Genomic DNA, 16,662 nt, shown 5'->3' on the forward strand with positions numbered 1-16,662 from the left:
TCCTGGCGGGGTCACGTGGAGCCCACAGCCCCTCATGGCCCCTCTGTCCTTCCCAGTCCGAGGATCTCGGCTCCTGTGCCCAGTTTGAGAGTAGCCGGCAGGCCCGCAGCGTCATGCCCAGTGCCAGCTGTGTGTTCCCCCCCTTCACACTGCGCAAGCCATCCTCAGAGACCGACATCGAGAACTGGGCCTCCAAGCACTTCAACACGCACACCCAGGGCCTCTTCCGGCGGAAGGTGTCCATCGCCAACATGCTGGCCTGGAGCAGTGAGTCCATCAAGAAGCCCATGATTGTGACCAGCGACCGCCACGTGAAGAAGGAGGCCTGTGAGATCTTTAAACTGATCCAGATGTACATGGGTGACCGGCGCGCCAAGGCCGACCCTCTGCACGTAGCCCTGGAGATAGCCACCAAGGGCTGGAGCGTGCAGGGCCTGCGGGACGAGCTATACATCCAGCTGTGCCGGCAGACCACGGAGAACTTCCGCCTCGAGAGCCTGGCCCGCGGCTGGGAGCTCATGGCCATCTGCTTGGCCTTCTTCCCACCCACACCCAAGTTCCACTCTTACCTGGAGGGCTACATCTACCGGCACATGGACCCCGTCAATGACACCAAAGGTAAGGCCCAGTGCATGAGATTCCCAGCGCCCCGGGCTCCGCTGCCGGCTCCGGGAACGGCTGTGGCGAGAGCATCCCGGTCTGCGCAGGCCACAGGTATGTGGCACGGCACCTCTAGGCAGACACACGGGTCCTCCCAGGGCCAGGCCCTAAGTTTCCACAGGGACGTGGGGTCCTCGGGGAGCCCTTCCCTGCCACTGAGGCCCTGAAGAGGATGACAGGCCATCCTGGAATAGGGTCAGAGAGGAGGGGGCCGGATGAGGACTGGCTTCCGTGTCTCAGCCAGCCGGCCCCCTCTCCGCTGGTTCCTCCACACCTGGTCCTCTGCCTAATGAGCGTCTCCGTGTGCTCACTGAGTTTGGGTTCAGCCGTGCTGTGGTCTGGTGAAGTGGACCCCCGGTCGGGCTCTGGCTATCTGCTGTGGTGGGGAGGAGGCTGGGAGCCCTGGAGCAGGGTTCCTGAGAGCAGGGAGGAGCCTGGGGGGCAGGCGTGCATAGCCCAGCACCAGCTCTGGCCAGAGCAGTGGGCCATCAGGGCACTGCAAGCTGACCTGGCCCTGAGCCACCCCAAGAAGTCAGAGGGTGGCCCAGCATGGGTAGCCACCTGCCGAGGGCTGCCGGGGGCCAAGTATGGGGCCAGATTCTGCCAAGGGCTCCTGAAAGCCCTGGATTAGGTTGGTCTGGTCCCATACTTGGCTGCTCCAGGGAGGACTCAGGGCCACGGCCCTGCTAACCAGACAGCGGCTGTGCAGCTGACACCAGTCCTGTGCCACTAGAGAGAACGTGGGGACGGGGCCTTAGGCAACAGCTGCATCTGTAACCGGCTGTCCGCCACCCAGACAGCCACGGGTGTCCCCAAGGCACGGCCATGGAGCCAGTGTCCAGACGCACACCCTCACGCACTTTCTGGGCTCCTCTATGGGAGTGACTGTCTACCTTGATCCAGCCAGGGCCTTGCCCCGGCCCAGGGGTGTTGGGCCTGGGTGGGTGCCCAGAGTGATGGGGGCTGTGGCAGCCCAGGCAGTGGTGGGTCCTCGGGAAGGTGGGTCAAGCACAGGCACCGGCCAGCCCATCAGCCAGTTGGCCACAGATCTTAGAAGCCAGGAGATTTTCACTGAGGCATGTGGTTTTGGGGGTGGTTGGTTGGTTTTTAAGATTTATTTACTTTGAGAGAGAGAAAGTGCCCGGGTAGGGGAGGGGCAGAGGGCCAGAATCCTCCAGCAACTCCCCCTGTGCAGAGCCTGACGTGGGACTCGCTCTGACAATCCATGAGATCATGACCTGAGCCGAAACCAAGAGTTGGATGCTTGACCAGCTGAGCCTCCCAGACGCCCTTAACTGAGGCGTGCAGTGTTTGAAGCAGGGTCACTGAGCACAGCTGGTGGGCATCCCCAGGTAGTTTCTCCTGACATGCGGAATATGTAGCCCGATGGGCTGCCTGGGTCTGCCTCGTCTGCCTCAGTCTCTCAGGCCTTCCCAGGAGAGGGTGGGCCCCTATTTGCTTCATGGTTCATGTCTCTTCCTCAGAGGCCTTAAAGTGTGTGTCCACTGCTCAGCACATGGCCTTTGGGGCCCCAGGGAGCACTTGTTCAGTAAAAAGGTGAGTGAAGAGCGAGTGGACAGAGGCTCCTGAGGCCATTCCTGCCAGCCAGCAGGGGCTCCTGTGGGGGGCTAGAGCTCCAGGCCCCGTGCTGGGCCCGGCAGGATACTCCTCATGGCACAGAGGTTTGTGGGCCTTGGTCCTAGTGTCTGTACCACGGGGATGGGGCTGGAGTATATGAGGGAGTTGGTGGTCATCCTGGACCTACATGGCTTTGAGCATCTGCCCACCCGAGGGAGGCCCAGGTGGTCTCAGCACCCCATGTTCTCAGCCTGCAGAGGGAGAGTGGGTCTGTGTGGTCCCACTGACAGGATCCTGCTTCTAGGCTGTGGGATCGGATCTCACAGCCAAAAGCCAGCCCCAGGACTGTCACTGGGCAGGCCTGTGCTGTAGACCCTGCTCGGCGCTGAGCCAGAGGGAGGCCTTGTGCTCACTCCCACTGGCACGTCAGGGACAGGCACTCTGGCTGGTGGTCAGGAAGGCACCACCCATTGGCCCACAAGGATGGAGCCTGTTCTTGGAGAAAGGAAAATTGCATCCATCTCAGGGTCACGGGCAAGGGCAGAGCTGAGCCCAGATCCCTGTGGTGCTGCCCACCTGGGCCTCAAAAATCTTTTATTTTTTTCCACCATCACACGTGTGATACCTACCGTGTGTGTGGTCACCATTGCAAGGGACCAAGGCACCAGTGCAGTGAGCCCCAGGTCCCATGTCTGTGGACCCCTGGCTCAGCCTTGCCTCATACGTGGCCACACCTTTGTGCCAGCAGCCAGTGGGGTCCTTTCCCAACTTTGCAGGCTGTCAGCAGACATCGCAGAACGTGTGCCCCACGCAGCAGCACTGTGGAGGGGCACAGACCCTAAGAAGGGTCCTTCGCCGTCCATGTGTTCAGTAAGACTCAGGGTTTCCACGGAAAGGTGTCAGATGGAACACATACATTTACTCGGACTCTACTCTGAAGTCCTGCTAAATGAACAGGGAAGGAATTTTTTTTTTAAAAGGAGAGAGGGAAAAACAACAACAAGAGAATGTACCGTGGTGCAGCCACTGTGGAAAACAGTTTGGCAGCTCCTCAAAAATGAAACACAGAATTACCGTAGGACCCATCAACTCCACTTCTGTGTATTTACCTAAAAGAATTGAAAGCAGAGACTTGAACAGATAGATATTTGTACACTCAGATTCACAACAGCCAAGGGGGTGGGGACATGGCTCAAGTGTTCATCAGTAGATGAGCAGATAAACGGAAGGTGCTCCGTCCCTACAAGGCAGTATTGTTCAACCTAAAAAAATGCAGGGAATTCTGACACATGTACAACATGGATGAAACTGGAGGACATTATGGTCAGTGAAATAAGCCAGTTCAGAAAAAGGTGTTGTTATGAGTCCACTCTTAAGAGGGCCTCGGATATCCTTGTTCATGGAAGCAGAAAGAAAGGTGGGTGCCAGGGGCGAGGGGAGGGACAGGTGTTTGCACTTGGCCTGATGGGAAGTTCTGGAGTTGGAGGGCGCTGCTGGTCACACCACAGTGATTGCACTTAATGCCTTTGACTCTACAAGGATAAGTGGTTATAGTGTAAATTTTATCTTGTGTTTATTTTACCACAATAAAAATAAGAACACCCACAAGGACAAAGAGAATGAACACTATGTTTTGGAAGCGGAAAAGTGCATGAACAAGTGGCAGGAGCTGGCTGGGCAGACCAAGAAAGGTGGATCCCGAGCAGACACTGGCAAAGCAGCGGAAGCAGGTAGCTTCATCGTGGGTGGAGCCCGCTTCCAGCAGTGGTTTGGGAAGTGTGTGATCTGGAAGCTGAAAACAGAAGGACTAGTGAGTCTTGCTTAAAAAACAAAGCAGCTACCATAGAGTAGGTAAAGGCATAGATTCCACACCCAGAGCATTTGGACTCAGATCCCAGCCACATTTTCAAGATAGGCAGGAAAACAAATCTTAGTAAATGCTAAAGAAGGTAAATCATAGAAAGTATGTTTTCTAGTCACAACAGAATTGAATTAATAATCAGTAACACTGAGATATCTGGAAAATCCCCACATACCTGGAAACTAAAAAGCGTATACTGTAGAGCCCATGGGTCAAATAAAAACCTGTTGGCAAGGGGAACCTATAGGGAAATTAGGAAGTATTTTGAACTGAAAGAAAATGAAAACAAAATGTATCAATTGTGGGATGCAGTCACGGCAGTTCTTGGAGAGTCATAGTATCTTAATATCTATATTCTTTTTTTTTAAAGGTTTTATTTATTTGACAGAGATCACAAGCAGGCAGAGAGGCAGGCAGAGAGAGAGGAGGAAGCAGGCTCCCCGCTGAGCAGAGAGCCCGATGCGGGGCTCGATCCCAGGACCCTGGGATCATGACCTGAGCCGAAGGCAGTGGCTTAACCCACTGAGCCCCCCAGGCGCCCCTGAATATCTGTACTCTAAAATAAGACCTCAGATCAGTGCTTCAGTGTCTAAGAAACTCAAAAAATAATTTCTACTAAAACCAAGCAGAAGAAAGAAAATACTAAACATCAGAGTAAAAATCAGTGAAAATGAAAACAAATACTTCAGAGAATCAATGAAACAAAACACTAATTCTTTGAGAAGATTGATAAAATCGATAAATCTCTAGCTGGACTGATGAGGACAAAGAGAGAACATAAATTACCTATGTAAAGAATGAGAGATGACGTCACAACAGACTCAGCGCGTCAAAGAGTGATCAGATGAACAACTTGACGCCCATAAATTGAACAGTTTAGAGGAAAACAGATTCCTTGAAGGACACCAACTACCGAAGATGACCCAGTAAGAAATAGACAACCAAAAAAACGTATAATTATTAAGGGAATTGAATTGATACTTAAAACCTTCCTGCAAAGAAAAGTAAAGGGCCATATGGCTTCACTGGTAAATTTTACCAAAAGTTCATTGTTTGGCCATTCTTTACAAACTCATTGAGAAAATTGAAGTGGAAGGAATATCTCCCCATTCATTCCATACCAAAATTATAAAAGGACATTACAAAAAAAAGAAAAGTGCAGACAGTATCCCTTCTGAACATAGAGCAGAAATTTTTTTTTAAAGATTTTTCATTTATTTATTTATTTGATAGAGATCACAAGGAGGCAGAAGCAGGCAGAGAGGGAGGAAGCAGGCTCCCCGCTGAGCAGAGAGCCCGATGCGGGGCTCAATCCCAGGACCCTGGGATCATGACCCACGCTGAAGGCAGAGGCTTTAACCCACTGAGCCACCCAGGCACCCTGAGAGAGCAGAAATTTTTAAAGTATTTTAGCAAATTGAGTCCAACAATATATCAAAAAGATAATGTATCTTGAATAAGTGAAGTTTATCTGAAGAAGGAAAGGTTGGTTTAACATTAAAAAATCAATCACTGTAATTTGCCATAGCGGGAGAGTAAAAGGGAAAGACCATGTGATCATTCCAGTAAGCATAGAAAAAGCATTTGGCAAAAATCAACATTTCTATGCCTGATAAAAATTCTAAACAAACTAGGAACAGAAGGGAACCTCTTCACCCTGACAAAAGGCAAATATTTTTTCTTAAAACCCTACAGTCCCCAAAAGAATGGAAAGCGAGCCCTCCGACAGATACTTGCACAGCCCGGCCCAGTTGTCCAGCAGGTACCTGAATAAGCAAAATGTGGTCTGTCCGTGCAGGGGGAGGTTTTGCAACCATAAAGAGGAGTAAAGTTCTGATACATGTTAAAAAGTGGGAGAACATTGAAAAGTTACTCTTACCAGATACAAAAGGACAGATACTGTACAACTTATATGAAAAATCTAAAATAAGGAAATTCATAGGACAGAAAGTAGATTAGAGGTTACCAGGAGCTGGAGGAGGGGGAATGAGGAGTTTTGGTTTGGTGGGGACAGGGTTTCCGTTTGTGGTGAGGTACAAAGTTTGGAAATAAATGTGGTGGAGGCTGCATGACATTGTGAATGTACTGGATGCCGCTGAGTTGTACACTGAAAAATGGGTAAATGGCTACATCTTTATGTTTTTATTCTACCACAATTAAAACGAAGAACACCTCTAGCCAGCATTGTGCGTAATGGGGAAAGACACAGTGCTTTCCCCCAAGTTCAAGAACAAGGCAAGGCCCTCCAGCTGTACCGCACCAACTCAGAGTCCTGCTGCAGGGCCAGCCAGGTCAGAGTCACGGAGGAGAAATAAAGGGCATCCAGACTGGAAAAGGAAGTGTGCGATTGTCTTTATTCACAGACAACACGGTCTTCTGTGAGATGCGTAAAAATACCGTGTGAGCTGAGCAGGTTTGCAGGACGCAAGACCAATATGGAAAAGCTCAGCGCGTTTCCATGCAATAGCAACACACAAATGGAACATTTTAAAATGCCATCTGGGAGTGCCTAGCTGGACAGTGGAGCATGAGACTCTGGTATCGGGGTTGTGGGTTCGAGGCCAACGTTCAGTGTGAGATTATTTTGAAATAAAATGTTTAAAAAAATCCGAAGTAGCATTTAAAAATATGATACTTAGAGATAAATCAGACAAAAGATGTCTAAGGCTTCTACACTAAAAACTCCCAAACATTACTGAAAGTCAGGAAGGCCTAAGTTAATGGAGAGAAATACCACGTTCATGAATCAGAAGACTCATTAGTGTTAAGCTCTTACTTCCTTCCAAACTGATGTGTAGACGGAATGCTAACCAAAATCTTAATAGTTTTTTTTTTAATTTAGAAATTAGGTGGATTCTAAAATCCGTAGAAAATGCAGAGGATCTAGAATAGATAAAATACCGCTTGAATAGCAAGAGCGAAGTTGGCGGACTGACCCTGCTCTACCTCAAGGCTTGTCATAAGGCTGCAGTAGCAGGAGGGTGAGTGTTGGCTAAAGGTAGACAGTAGCTCCATGGGACAGGACAGAGGCCAGAACGAGACCCAGACATACACAGTCTGTTAGCTTTACACGGAGATGCGAAGGCACTTCAGTGAAGAAAGGACGGTGCCTTCTTCAAGTGGTGCTGGGACAGCTGACGTTCCAGATGCAGAGAAAAGATGAGCTTCTAGCCATGCTTTGCACAGTGTATGCACTGTATCCAGTGCAAAAACTGTATAAAACTATATAAAACTTAGAATTATAAAACCAGAACAAAACAAAGAAGTTTTTACTTGAATTAGGCGAGGTTTCCATGTGTGACAATGCCTGTAGACAAGCACTGTCTACAAGGGAATCATTGGTCCGTCGGACTTGAACAAAGTTTCCTGCTGTAAAGAGAAGGAAGAGACGCAGCCGTCAGACAAGCAGGAAGAGGAGGCTGGAGTGTCCTGTGGGGGCATGTCAGAGTTGGGGGTGTTGGTGTGCTGTCTGGGGGACGTGTGTCCACGTAGGACACGGGTGCACCTGTCCCAGCTCTGTCAGCGCCCCAGTAACGGTGAGCACACCTCACCCCCAGGTCTTGATTCCTTTTCCATTCAAGGAACCAGGGCTCCTTGGAGAAACAGCTGGGTATAGGGCTGGGGGGACAGCAGAGTGTCACAGGACACAGGAGCCAACTGAACGGGTTCCCGGTGGCCAAACCTGGAGCCATTTGAGCAAAAAACGAAGTTGTATGGATCATAACCCACACTGTAAAATGATACATCCACAAGTCCGTGCAGATAAGAGTAAATGATCCGATAGATGAGACAGCGGTTCCCGTGTAGAAGAGTAACAGCCGATTTCTCTAGACGGCCCAATCAGAGTAGAGCGTAACTCCCAGCCTTAGCGTGGGCTGACTTCCAGAGAGCACAGGATGGACAGGGGACACAGGGCTGCCTGTCAGCAGTGCTGAGTTTCTTTGTGCAGAGTGGGAGGTCGCCCCACGTGGGCCCGAGATGCCTGCTGTATCACCCAGCACCTCCTCCAGCACCGCCCAGGACCCAGCCTGCCCACGGATCAGAAGCGTCTCCTCCCTCTTACCCTTCCCTGCATCGTCCTGCCCACCTCCTGTCTGAGGGGAGCCAGCTTTCTGGTTGGCAGTGCTCAGAAGGGCCCCAGGACTTCCCCAGCCCCGTGGTCCAGACCCGCCCCTGTGCACAGCCGCACGTCCGTACGGGTACACACAGCACAGCATTCCTGGGCTGCATCCTCCTCAGCACCAGCTGGGTGTTGGCCACAGCCCTGCTTCGCTTGGAGGAACCCAGCAGGGGTGTGATACCTGCCCAGCCCACTGGGGTCAGCCCCCTGCAGGCCCAAGGGCCTCCTTGCCAGCCACATCGGGACCCGCGTGGGCGTGCACTCCTGGCGTTGTGTTCTGTGGTCCTCATGGCTCTGTTTGCTCCCCAGTGACGCGGCATATGAAAGCGCTCCTGGAAAGGAACACTAAGAAGAAGTCCAAGTTGAGAAAGAAACCCAAGCCTTATGTTGAGGAACCGGATGGTAGGGCCTCTCCCCAGAGCCCCTGTGCGCTGTGTCTGCACAGCTCTGCTCTCCAGCCTCGGCCGCCTGGCCTCCTTTCTCTAACTGCTTCTGGGCTGGAAGGGGTGTTGGTGGGTGGCACTAACCATCAGGCTCGTGGGCTTCTGTGCCAGCCGGGTGCCCAGGTCACCAAAGGGGCTTCCGTGGCAGGCCACACCTGCCCTGTGCCTCTTTGCTCTGTGGTGCTCAGGACAGTCTCCGGCTTGCACCCTGGGCTCTCTGCGGGGAAGGGCGTGAGGACAAACTGGGCAAGGCCTACTGGGAGCACCCTAGCTGAGCGCGTGCGGAGAAGTGCCCTAGGGCCTTCCTGCCCTGACCTCCAGCCCAGGCCGCCCTGGGGTGGGGCGTAGAGTCTGGCATTGCTTCCTTGGTGGGAGCCCAGAGATCTCCCAACTTCCCCCACCAGCTGCACCCTTCCCCTGGGCCCTGGCTCAAGATCCACACACAGCCCCCCCAAAAAAAGACCCACACCACCATCCCACCGCCGTCCAAGCTCCAGGGAAGCCCTGTTAACACAGGACCGTGCCCTCCCTGCTGCGGGAGCTGGTGATCTCACCGCTGCCATGTCCACTTCCCCTCCTGGCACTGGGGCTCTGAGACCAGCCCCAGTGCCACCACTGGCGCTTCCCCCAGCCTTGTACACACCTCACTCTCCAAACGTGCCCTACTTTTCATCCTCTAATACCACTCAGCCCTGACACCCCTTTCTCCGGGGAAGCTGTCTGACTGGCCACTGCCCTCGGCAAGAGGGGGCAGCTGGAGTCCAGGATCCCCAGCTGCCCTCAGGCCACACCCATCTAGAGCAGGAGTGAAAGAGGCTCTGAACTCCGGCTGGAGCCTGTCCAGGAGGTGGGTTGCAGCAGGGAGGTGGGCCTGGCCTGGGGCCGAGCAGGACACTGTGGCCCTAGATAGTGCTGGGGAGTGAGGAGGGAGCTAGAATCCCTAGGACCCCGCTGTGTCCTGGACCCAGCCATGTCCTGGAGCACCAGCAGGTTGTGGCCACACTCACCACCTTTTCAGGGTTAAAGCTGGGCAGGGCTCAGGGGCACTAAGGCCCCAGGCACAGCAGTACAGCTGGGAGTGCTGCCTACTGACTCCCCACCTAGAAGACTGGGTATGGGTTTGCCCTGGACAGGCCTGGACAGGCTAGTGGTCCTGACGTGGAGCACCCCGCACCATTGCGGGGGTGTCACTGGGCTGGCCTTAGGCACTGCACATCTTCCCAGGCCCTCAGCAGACATCCCACAGTCAGGCCCAGGAAGCTACACCCACCGCAGGATAGGGCACAGGGGAGCTCCTGGGACTCGGGACACACGCAGACTCAGTCCTGGTCCACCCACAAAAGCCAGTACCAGCAGCTACCATCTGCTGAGCCGTGCGCCAACTCCAAGATCAGCCCTTCACAAGGACCTCCGTGTCTTCCCTGTCCCCATCCTACAGGGGAGCAAGCTTGGGCCCCAGGAGGCTGCCTCGTGACCAGGTTCGCCATCCGAGAGGCCGCAGCCCCAGGATCTTCGGATCCCAGTCAGATGGGGGGTCAGAGCAGGTCTCACCCGCCCGAGGGACCGGTAGGCACAGCCCCAGTCTGCGGCTGACTCCTCGCGGCCAGCGGGCAGCCCACGGCCCCCTTTGCCTTCCAGGTCCCCGGGAGCCTGTCAAGGATGGCCAGGTCAGCCTGGGGCAAACTGGTCCCGGGCCCACGCCCTGCGCTGGCCCAGCAGAGGCTGTCGCTTGGACTCGTTGCTGGGGTCTGCGGCTCCTCCGGGACCTGAAGCAGAGTCTCCAGGGAGAACGGGCAGTGTCGGTTTTCACTTGGGTTACTGTAAAAAAAAAGAATCTCCTCGCCACGATTATTAACAACACTGCTCTGTGATCATCCAAAATGAAAAGACTGAGGGGCTGAGCCATGGTATGTTTTTCCCACTGGGGTCCAAGCACCTCCACATGCTCAGCCGTCCACAAGAAGGTGCTTCCTGTAAAAGAACCAGGGGGCGTTTTGATTTGGGACTTGAGTGCAGAGACTTGGCCTCCCTCTGGCTGGAGGCCCTAAGGCAGGTGGGCCCCATGGGGGCAGAGCCCTCCGGAGAGCCGGTTCTGAGCCTGGGGGCACTCATTCCAGCCTTTTTGTCTCTGTGGGGCTGTGGTGCCTCAGGCTCCGCCTGTGTGCGTCCTTGGTCTCTCAGCTGCTCCTCCTCCCCTCCTTCCCCTCGCCTGGGCCAGGAACGATGCCACACATGTTAGACCCACCCCGTGTGGGAGCTGCTCCTCCTCTCCCCTCACCCCCCTTTGGCTTCTCCTTCCCCTCATTTCTGTATCTGGAGAACCTCCCAGCCAGGGTCCCTGGGGTCCTTGCCCTCAGAATGCCACCCTGGCCGTTCCCCCATGACCACCAGCCAGAACTTCTGCCAGGGACTGAGTTTTAGGAAAGCTCCCTCCCTTGAGAAAGGAGCCCAGTCCTCTCCCTGTCGCCTTCAGTCCTTGGGCAGAACCCAAAGGTGTCTTCCTGTGTTGTGGGCCTCCCAGAGAGCCCCAGCCTCAGGACGCGGCCACCCCCTCCCACATGCCACCCATCCCCTTGGCCTCCCTTTCCCCACCGCTGCCCAGGCAGCTCTCAGCTGGGAGGGACGGGGCTCTGCAGGCTAAGGCCTGCTCCCCAGCACCAGGCCGAGGGCACTGGGCACCTCTATGCCTGTTGCCTGTGGAAATTACTCCTCTTAGGGACTCCCCAGGGCTAGCCTGCCCGGGGAGCAGGGGTTTTGGAGGCCCCGGGGCCCGTGGCCTGCCCTTCCTGGTGGTGGGGAAGCGCGGGCAGGTCAGCAGGGGAGTTCCTTCCCAAGCCTGGCTCCTTGAGGTGAGGGAAGTGCCCCTTGCCTGTCCATGGGGGTTTCTGCTCTGAAGGACTTAGCCCAGGAACATGAGCACCCACTGTCCCCAGGGAGGTGATAGGCAGGAGTGGGCCAGGCTGGCCTCAGGGCTCTTGCTGGAGCCTCCTGTCCTCACCTCTCCGGCTGCCGCTTCTCTAGGCCCCTGCGTCTCACACACCAGCCAACCAGCACCCGTTCTCTTCCAGGGGTGGCGATAAGCACCTACGCCAAGTACTGTTACCACAAGCTACAGAAGGCAGCCCTGACTGGGGCCAAGAAGGTACGAGCTTCCCCCAGGATGGCCGGGTGGGGCTGGGCAGGCTGTGCTGCTGACACCTAGATGGGTCCAGAGGGAGACCTCGACAGGCAGCCCTCACAGCCTGGGGAATGCCCTGCCCTCGAGCCCGGCTGGCTGGGGGAGGGGAGGGGACGGCTCATGGTTCAGAAGGTGCTCCAGAGAGCCCACCGAGGCAGGCAGCCAGGGGAGGCTGGGGGCTGCACCCCCGTTCAGGAGCCAGTACAGACAAGGGACGTGTGGCCGCCTAAGTGAGGGCGACAGGCCTGCCACTGTCAGGCTGCTTCAGTGAGGGGTGACGGAGGGTCACAGCCCGTGAGTAGGCCAAGAGACGACTCTTGCCAGCGGGGACCCTCCCCCTGGCCGACGGCCCCTGGGCCCAGGGATGGCCAAGCCTGGGACTGCAGGGCAGCCTCAGAAGACCAGCATGGCCCCCTTCACTCATCCTGACCCACCCTCCTGGCCAGGAGCCCAGACCCATCACAGGGCTCCTCCCACGCTGGCAGCCAGGGTGGGCCAGACGGTCAGGTGGTCCTCTGGGACACCCATTCTGCCCCTGGGCCTTCTCAGTGTCCGCCAGAGCTTGACAGTCACATCCCTCCCGCAGCCCCTCTGGAGAACATGCCGGTCACACCAGATGGCTGGACCTTGTTCCCTGGTCTTGGGGTGTGTGGCTCTTGGCCATCTTCCTCTCTGTCCCCCCCACCCTGCCACTTCAGCCCACCACCCATACCTAAGAAGCCCCTGGGGCCCTCTTTTCCTGGAATTTTCCCCCACTGTCCCAGAGCCTGGCTCCCCCTCTCCTCTTCCTAATCCACTAACCCTGTCACTGGGAGCTGCATGTCCCCCATTCAGGCTTCTCCCCCTCACTTCCACCCCCGGAGGTCTCACATGGTCCAGATCAGCCAGCTTGGCCCCTCTGTGGCCCCGCGCACTTCTCCAGGAGTCACTCTCACCTTCTTCCTGGGCGGCCAGTGGGGCCACCTGACGAGTTAGAACACTGTTGGTGGCCCAGCAAGGTGCCCCCCCCCAGTGATTTGGGGACTAGGGGGTTGGGGGTGCCTCCAGCTCTGACTAGGCAGGCGCCTGGAGTTAGCAGGGGTGAGAGGACAAGGGGTGGGGGAGGGAAGGCTGGAAGCAGGGCAGCAGGACCACACCAGGACACAGATCTGGGCTGTCTTTGCAGGGGCTGAAGAAGCCCAACGTGGAGGAAATCAGGCATGCCAAGAACGCTGTGTTCAGCCCGTCCATGTTTGGCAGCGCCCTGCAGGAGGTCATGAGCATGCAGAAGGAGCGGTACCCGGAGCGGCAGCTGCCTTGGGTACAGACACGTCTGTCTGAGGAGGTGCTGGCACTCAACGGCGACCAGACAGAAGGCATCTTCAGGTGCCCTGCGTCCTGGGCCCTGGGGGTGGGGGCCTTGGGCATCTCCACCATGTGTCTCTGGCAGGCACTGGGACCATTGGGCCAACTTCCATGCCCCAGCCTTGCCTCTGCCTGGGAATAGCCAGAGAGCACCACGCCCCCCAAGAGGCCATCATATGGACGGGGAGGGCACATGATGGAGGCAAGTCAGAGAATCATACCCCCTGAATGGCAGTATGCCTGAACTTAGGAGGGTCGGTTGGGGACTGCGCCTCTGTAAAAATGGCCACCAGGGTCCCAGGGGGCACTTGGACATCAGCCATAGGCAGGGCCTGAGCTGTGAGCCTGGAAAGACACCCAGCAGCCAGGAGATGGTGCTCACCTGTGGGCAGGGTCAACAGTCCCTGCCCCGTGGGGAGGAGCACTGCAACCTGCTGCTGGGACTCACCGACCCAGGCCCCAAGGGGAGAGCTGGGGAAGCTGAGGCCTGTGGGCTTGGGCCTTAGATGACCTGCTGATGAAGGCATCTGCCGGGGGGTGGGGGGGGACAGCAGAGAGAAGAGGGACAACCGTCAGGGTGCAGAGAGTTCTCTCCAGTGAGACCCCCCCCCTGCTCCACAGAGTCCCTGGGGACATTGATGAGGTGAATGCCCTGAAGCTGCAGGTTGACCAGTGGAAGGTGCCCACCGGCCTGGAGGACCCCCACGTCCCTGGTGAGCCCCCATTCCCCTGGGAGCAGGAGCAGGCCGGTGCAGGCAGCTGGAGCACTTGGGCTCCCCCTTGTTCCCCCAGTGATGCCATGGTTCCCAGTCTGTTTCCAGCACAGACAACCCCTGCCCATCCTACAGTGTCCTTGGGGCCTTGCCTGCCTCTCCCTTACTCCCTGCATCACCCCCAGCGCCTCGGGTCCATCCAGGTCCTCAGGAGCACCAGCACGCCAGGGTCTGGGCCTTTCCAGTCTGGCCCAACACCACCACTGCTCGCGCCACGCGCTGCCCCCGCCCTGTGTCGCCCTAACCCTCCGGCCACTCCCTGGCTCCCGAGCAGCCCAGGGGAGCCCACCCAGCAGTTTGTGCTGAGCGCGCCCCCTTCCGCCGCCGCTGTGTCTGCAGCTTCGCTCCTGAAGCTGTGGTATCGGGAGCTGGAGGAGCCCCTGATCCCGCACGAGTTCTACGAGCAGTGCATCGCGCACTACGAGAACCCCGAGGCCGCCGTGGCCGTGGTGCACGCGCTGCCGCGCATCAACCGCCTGGTGCTGTGCTACCTCATCCGCTTCCTTCAGGTACGGGCTGGGCACACACACCCCGGGGCGCGCACGGGCACGCGCACACACCCGCCCGGGGCGCGCCTCGCGCAGCGGCCCGACCCACCCTCCTGCCCTCTCCGCGCAGGTGTTCGTGCAGCCCGCCAACGTGGCCGTCACCAAGATGGACGTCAGCAACCTGGCCATGGTGATGGCGCCCAACTGCCTGCGCTGCCGATCCGACGACCCGCGCGTCATCTTCGAGAACACGCGCAAGGAGATGTCGTTCCTCCGCGTGCTCATCCAGCACCTGGACACCAGCTTCATGGAGGGCGTGCTATAGCGCGGGGAGGGGGCCCAAGGACCGAGGGTGGGGACAGAGCCGACGCTCGGGGGCGCCCGGGCAGAGGAGCACGCGGGGAGGGGGGAGGGAACGCCCTAGCCGCGGAGGCAGCATGCCAGGCTCCGCCCATGCCCGCCCCAGCCCTGGAACCCCCCCACCACCCTCTCCCCCCACCCCAGGCTCTGGGCCTGTGGACGCGGCCTGGCCAGAGGGCCCGTGGGAGGGGCGCCTCTGGGCCCCCTCCCGCCCCTGCCTAGTGGCCAGTTCCTTGGGCACCGCCCCGCCCACCGCCGGCCGGTCAGCCCCCAGAAAGTGCCTTCTGTTTCCTGGAGCCAAGCGACACTGCCCCTCCCGGCCGGTCTGAGAGCACACGCCCCCTCCCCCGCCCTCACCCCCCACACACCCCCACACACACCCCGCCCCGTGAGCTGCCTCGCAGGAGGCGGGGGCTCCTGCGCTAGGCCTAGTCCTGGCCTGGCCCCTGCCTGGCTGCCCGTCTATCCTCTGCCCGGCACTTCCCCTCGGTCTCCTTCCTGGCCCGTAGCCTCCGACCCCCCCCCCCCGCACCCCGCACCCTGGCACCTGTGGCCTCCATCGTCGAGATTGCACAGGAATTGGGGGTCCCAGGGCACTGGACTGTCCACCGGAGCAGGGCCCTGCAGGCTCTCTCTGGATGGGGAGGGGCCCCCAAACCAAAGTCCCCTGGGGTGGGGGGCAGGGTTGTTGGGCAGGCATTCTTGGGGCAGGGTGGGGGAGGGCCAAGAGTATTTTTTCTTCGTGTAACTATAAATTCAGATTCTATCCGGCACACCAGTCCGCCTGTGTATAAAGATATAGAGGAAAAGATAGAACTAAATTTGCTAATGACATAGTTTTAACCCAAATGCTATTTATCTCTGAGCCGTCATAGCCTGTCCTCTGTGCAGAGCAAGTTGGTATCACTCCTTCATTTTCTTCGCCACTTTCTTGGCTTCGACCAAAAACCAAGCCCTGCCCCATACCCCTCTGGGACCTGCAGTGGAACAAAGGGAAGGAGCCCCAAGCTGGGGAAACTGGGAGCCCCCAGGATTGCCCTTCCTCAAAGCCAGAGCTGGGGGTAGGAAGTACCTAGACTCTCAGTTTGTACATTTTCCATTTTGGAATTTTGAGTTCCAATTGTAAAACTTAATTTCTCCCCAGTTTGTTTTATATATATATATATATATATATATATATATATATATATATATATATATATATATATATATATAATTTTTTTTTAGAGTTGAGTTTTTATTTATTATTAAAAACAAAAAAGCCCAGCCCTGCTGCTGCCCGGGTGTCCCCTGAGGTAGTGTCCTCAGTCGGGTGGTCTCCGGGCCTGGGGTGGACGGCCCTGGCACAGACTCTAGCTCTGACGCACGGACTCGAGAGGAGACGACACTTTGTGTGAATAAAATACATATGGACACTTGCGAGCCATGGTCACTGCCTGTCGCCTCGTGCTCTTCCAGTCTCTGCAGGGGCTGGGCTGGGGGCTGGGCAGCCCATTCCAGCAGCCAGTCTGTTGCTTGTATGGTCACCTACGTGGACAGGCCAGGGGAAGTTGGGGGAACGGAGAGGGTGCCGTAGGGGTGTGAGCCAGGAGCAAGGCTGTTTCCTGGGAATGGGGGAGAGGGGCTGAGCCAGAGAGGAGGCACCAGCTGGGTGTCAGGTCCCCCTGCGCCGTCTGCGGCCGCCTGGGCTATGTGTCGACCCTTAAGTCCCTGCCCGTTTGCGCGGAGAGTGGGCTGTGCCGCGTCCTGCCCCCAACATGCCCTGGTTCCAGGCAGAGCGAACGCGCAGTCGCCGGGCAGCCGAGCTGGACTTCCGAGGGCCACCTCGTCCCCGTGCCGGCCGCCAGCCTCCGACGG

General features: G+C 57.1%; 1 protein-coding gene across 5 annotated transcripts in view; it reads left to right on the forward strand.

Moving 5' to 3' along the window:
• Window positions 1-15,978, forward strand: part of ARHGAP39 (Rho GTPase activating protein 39) — a 95,628-nt gene extending 79,650 nt beyond the window's left edge. For 4 of the 5 annotated variants that reach the window (XM_047724167.1, XM_047724166.1, XM_047724168.1 and 1 more), the window contains 7 exons: window positions 57-618; window positions 8,529-8,621; window positions 11,731-11,804; window positions 13,006-13,205; window positions 13,806-13,897; window positions 14,297-14,466; window positions 14,576-15,978. In XM_047724167.1, the coding sequence (XP_047580123.1) occupies window positions 57-618; window positions 8,529-8,621; window positions 11,731-11,804; window positions 13,006-13,205; window positions 13,806-13,897; window positions 14,297-14,466; window positions 14,576-14,770 (1,386 nt within the window). In that variant the 3' untranslated portion in view covers window positions 14,771-15,978. The remainder of the gene's footprint in view (window positions 1-56; window positions 619-8,528; window positions 8,622-11,730; window positions 11,805-13,005; window positions 13,206-13,805; window positions 13,898-14,296; window positions 14,467-14,575) is intronic. The other variant, XM_047724165.1, reaches the window with a different exon arrangement.
• The last annotated feature ends 684 nt before the right edge of the window (window positions 15,979-16,662 follow it).

Source organism: Lutra lutra, chromosome 4 (assembly GCF_902655055.1).
Source record: "Lutra lutra chromosome 4, mLutLut1.2, whole genome shotgun sequence".
NCBI lineage: Eukaryota > Metazoa > Chordata > Mammalia > Carnivora > Mustelidae > Lutra > Lutra lutra.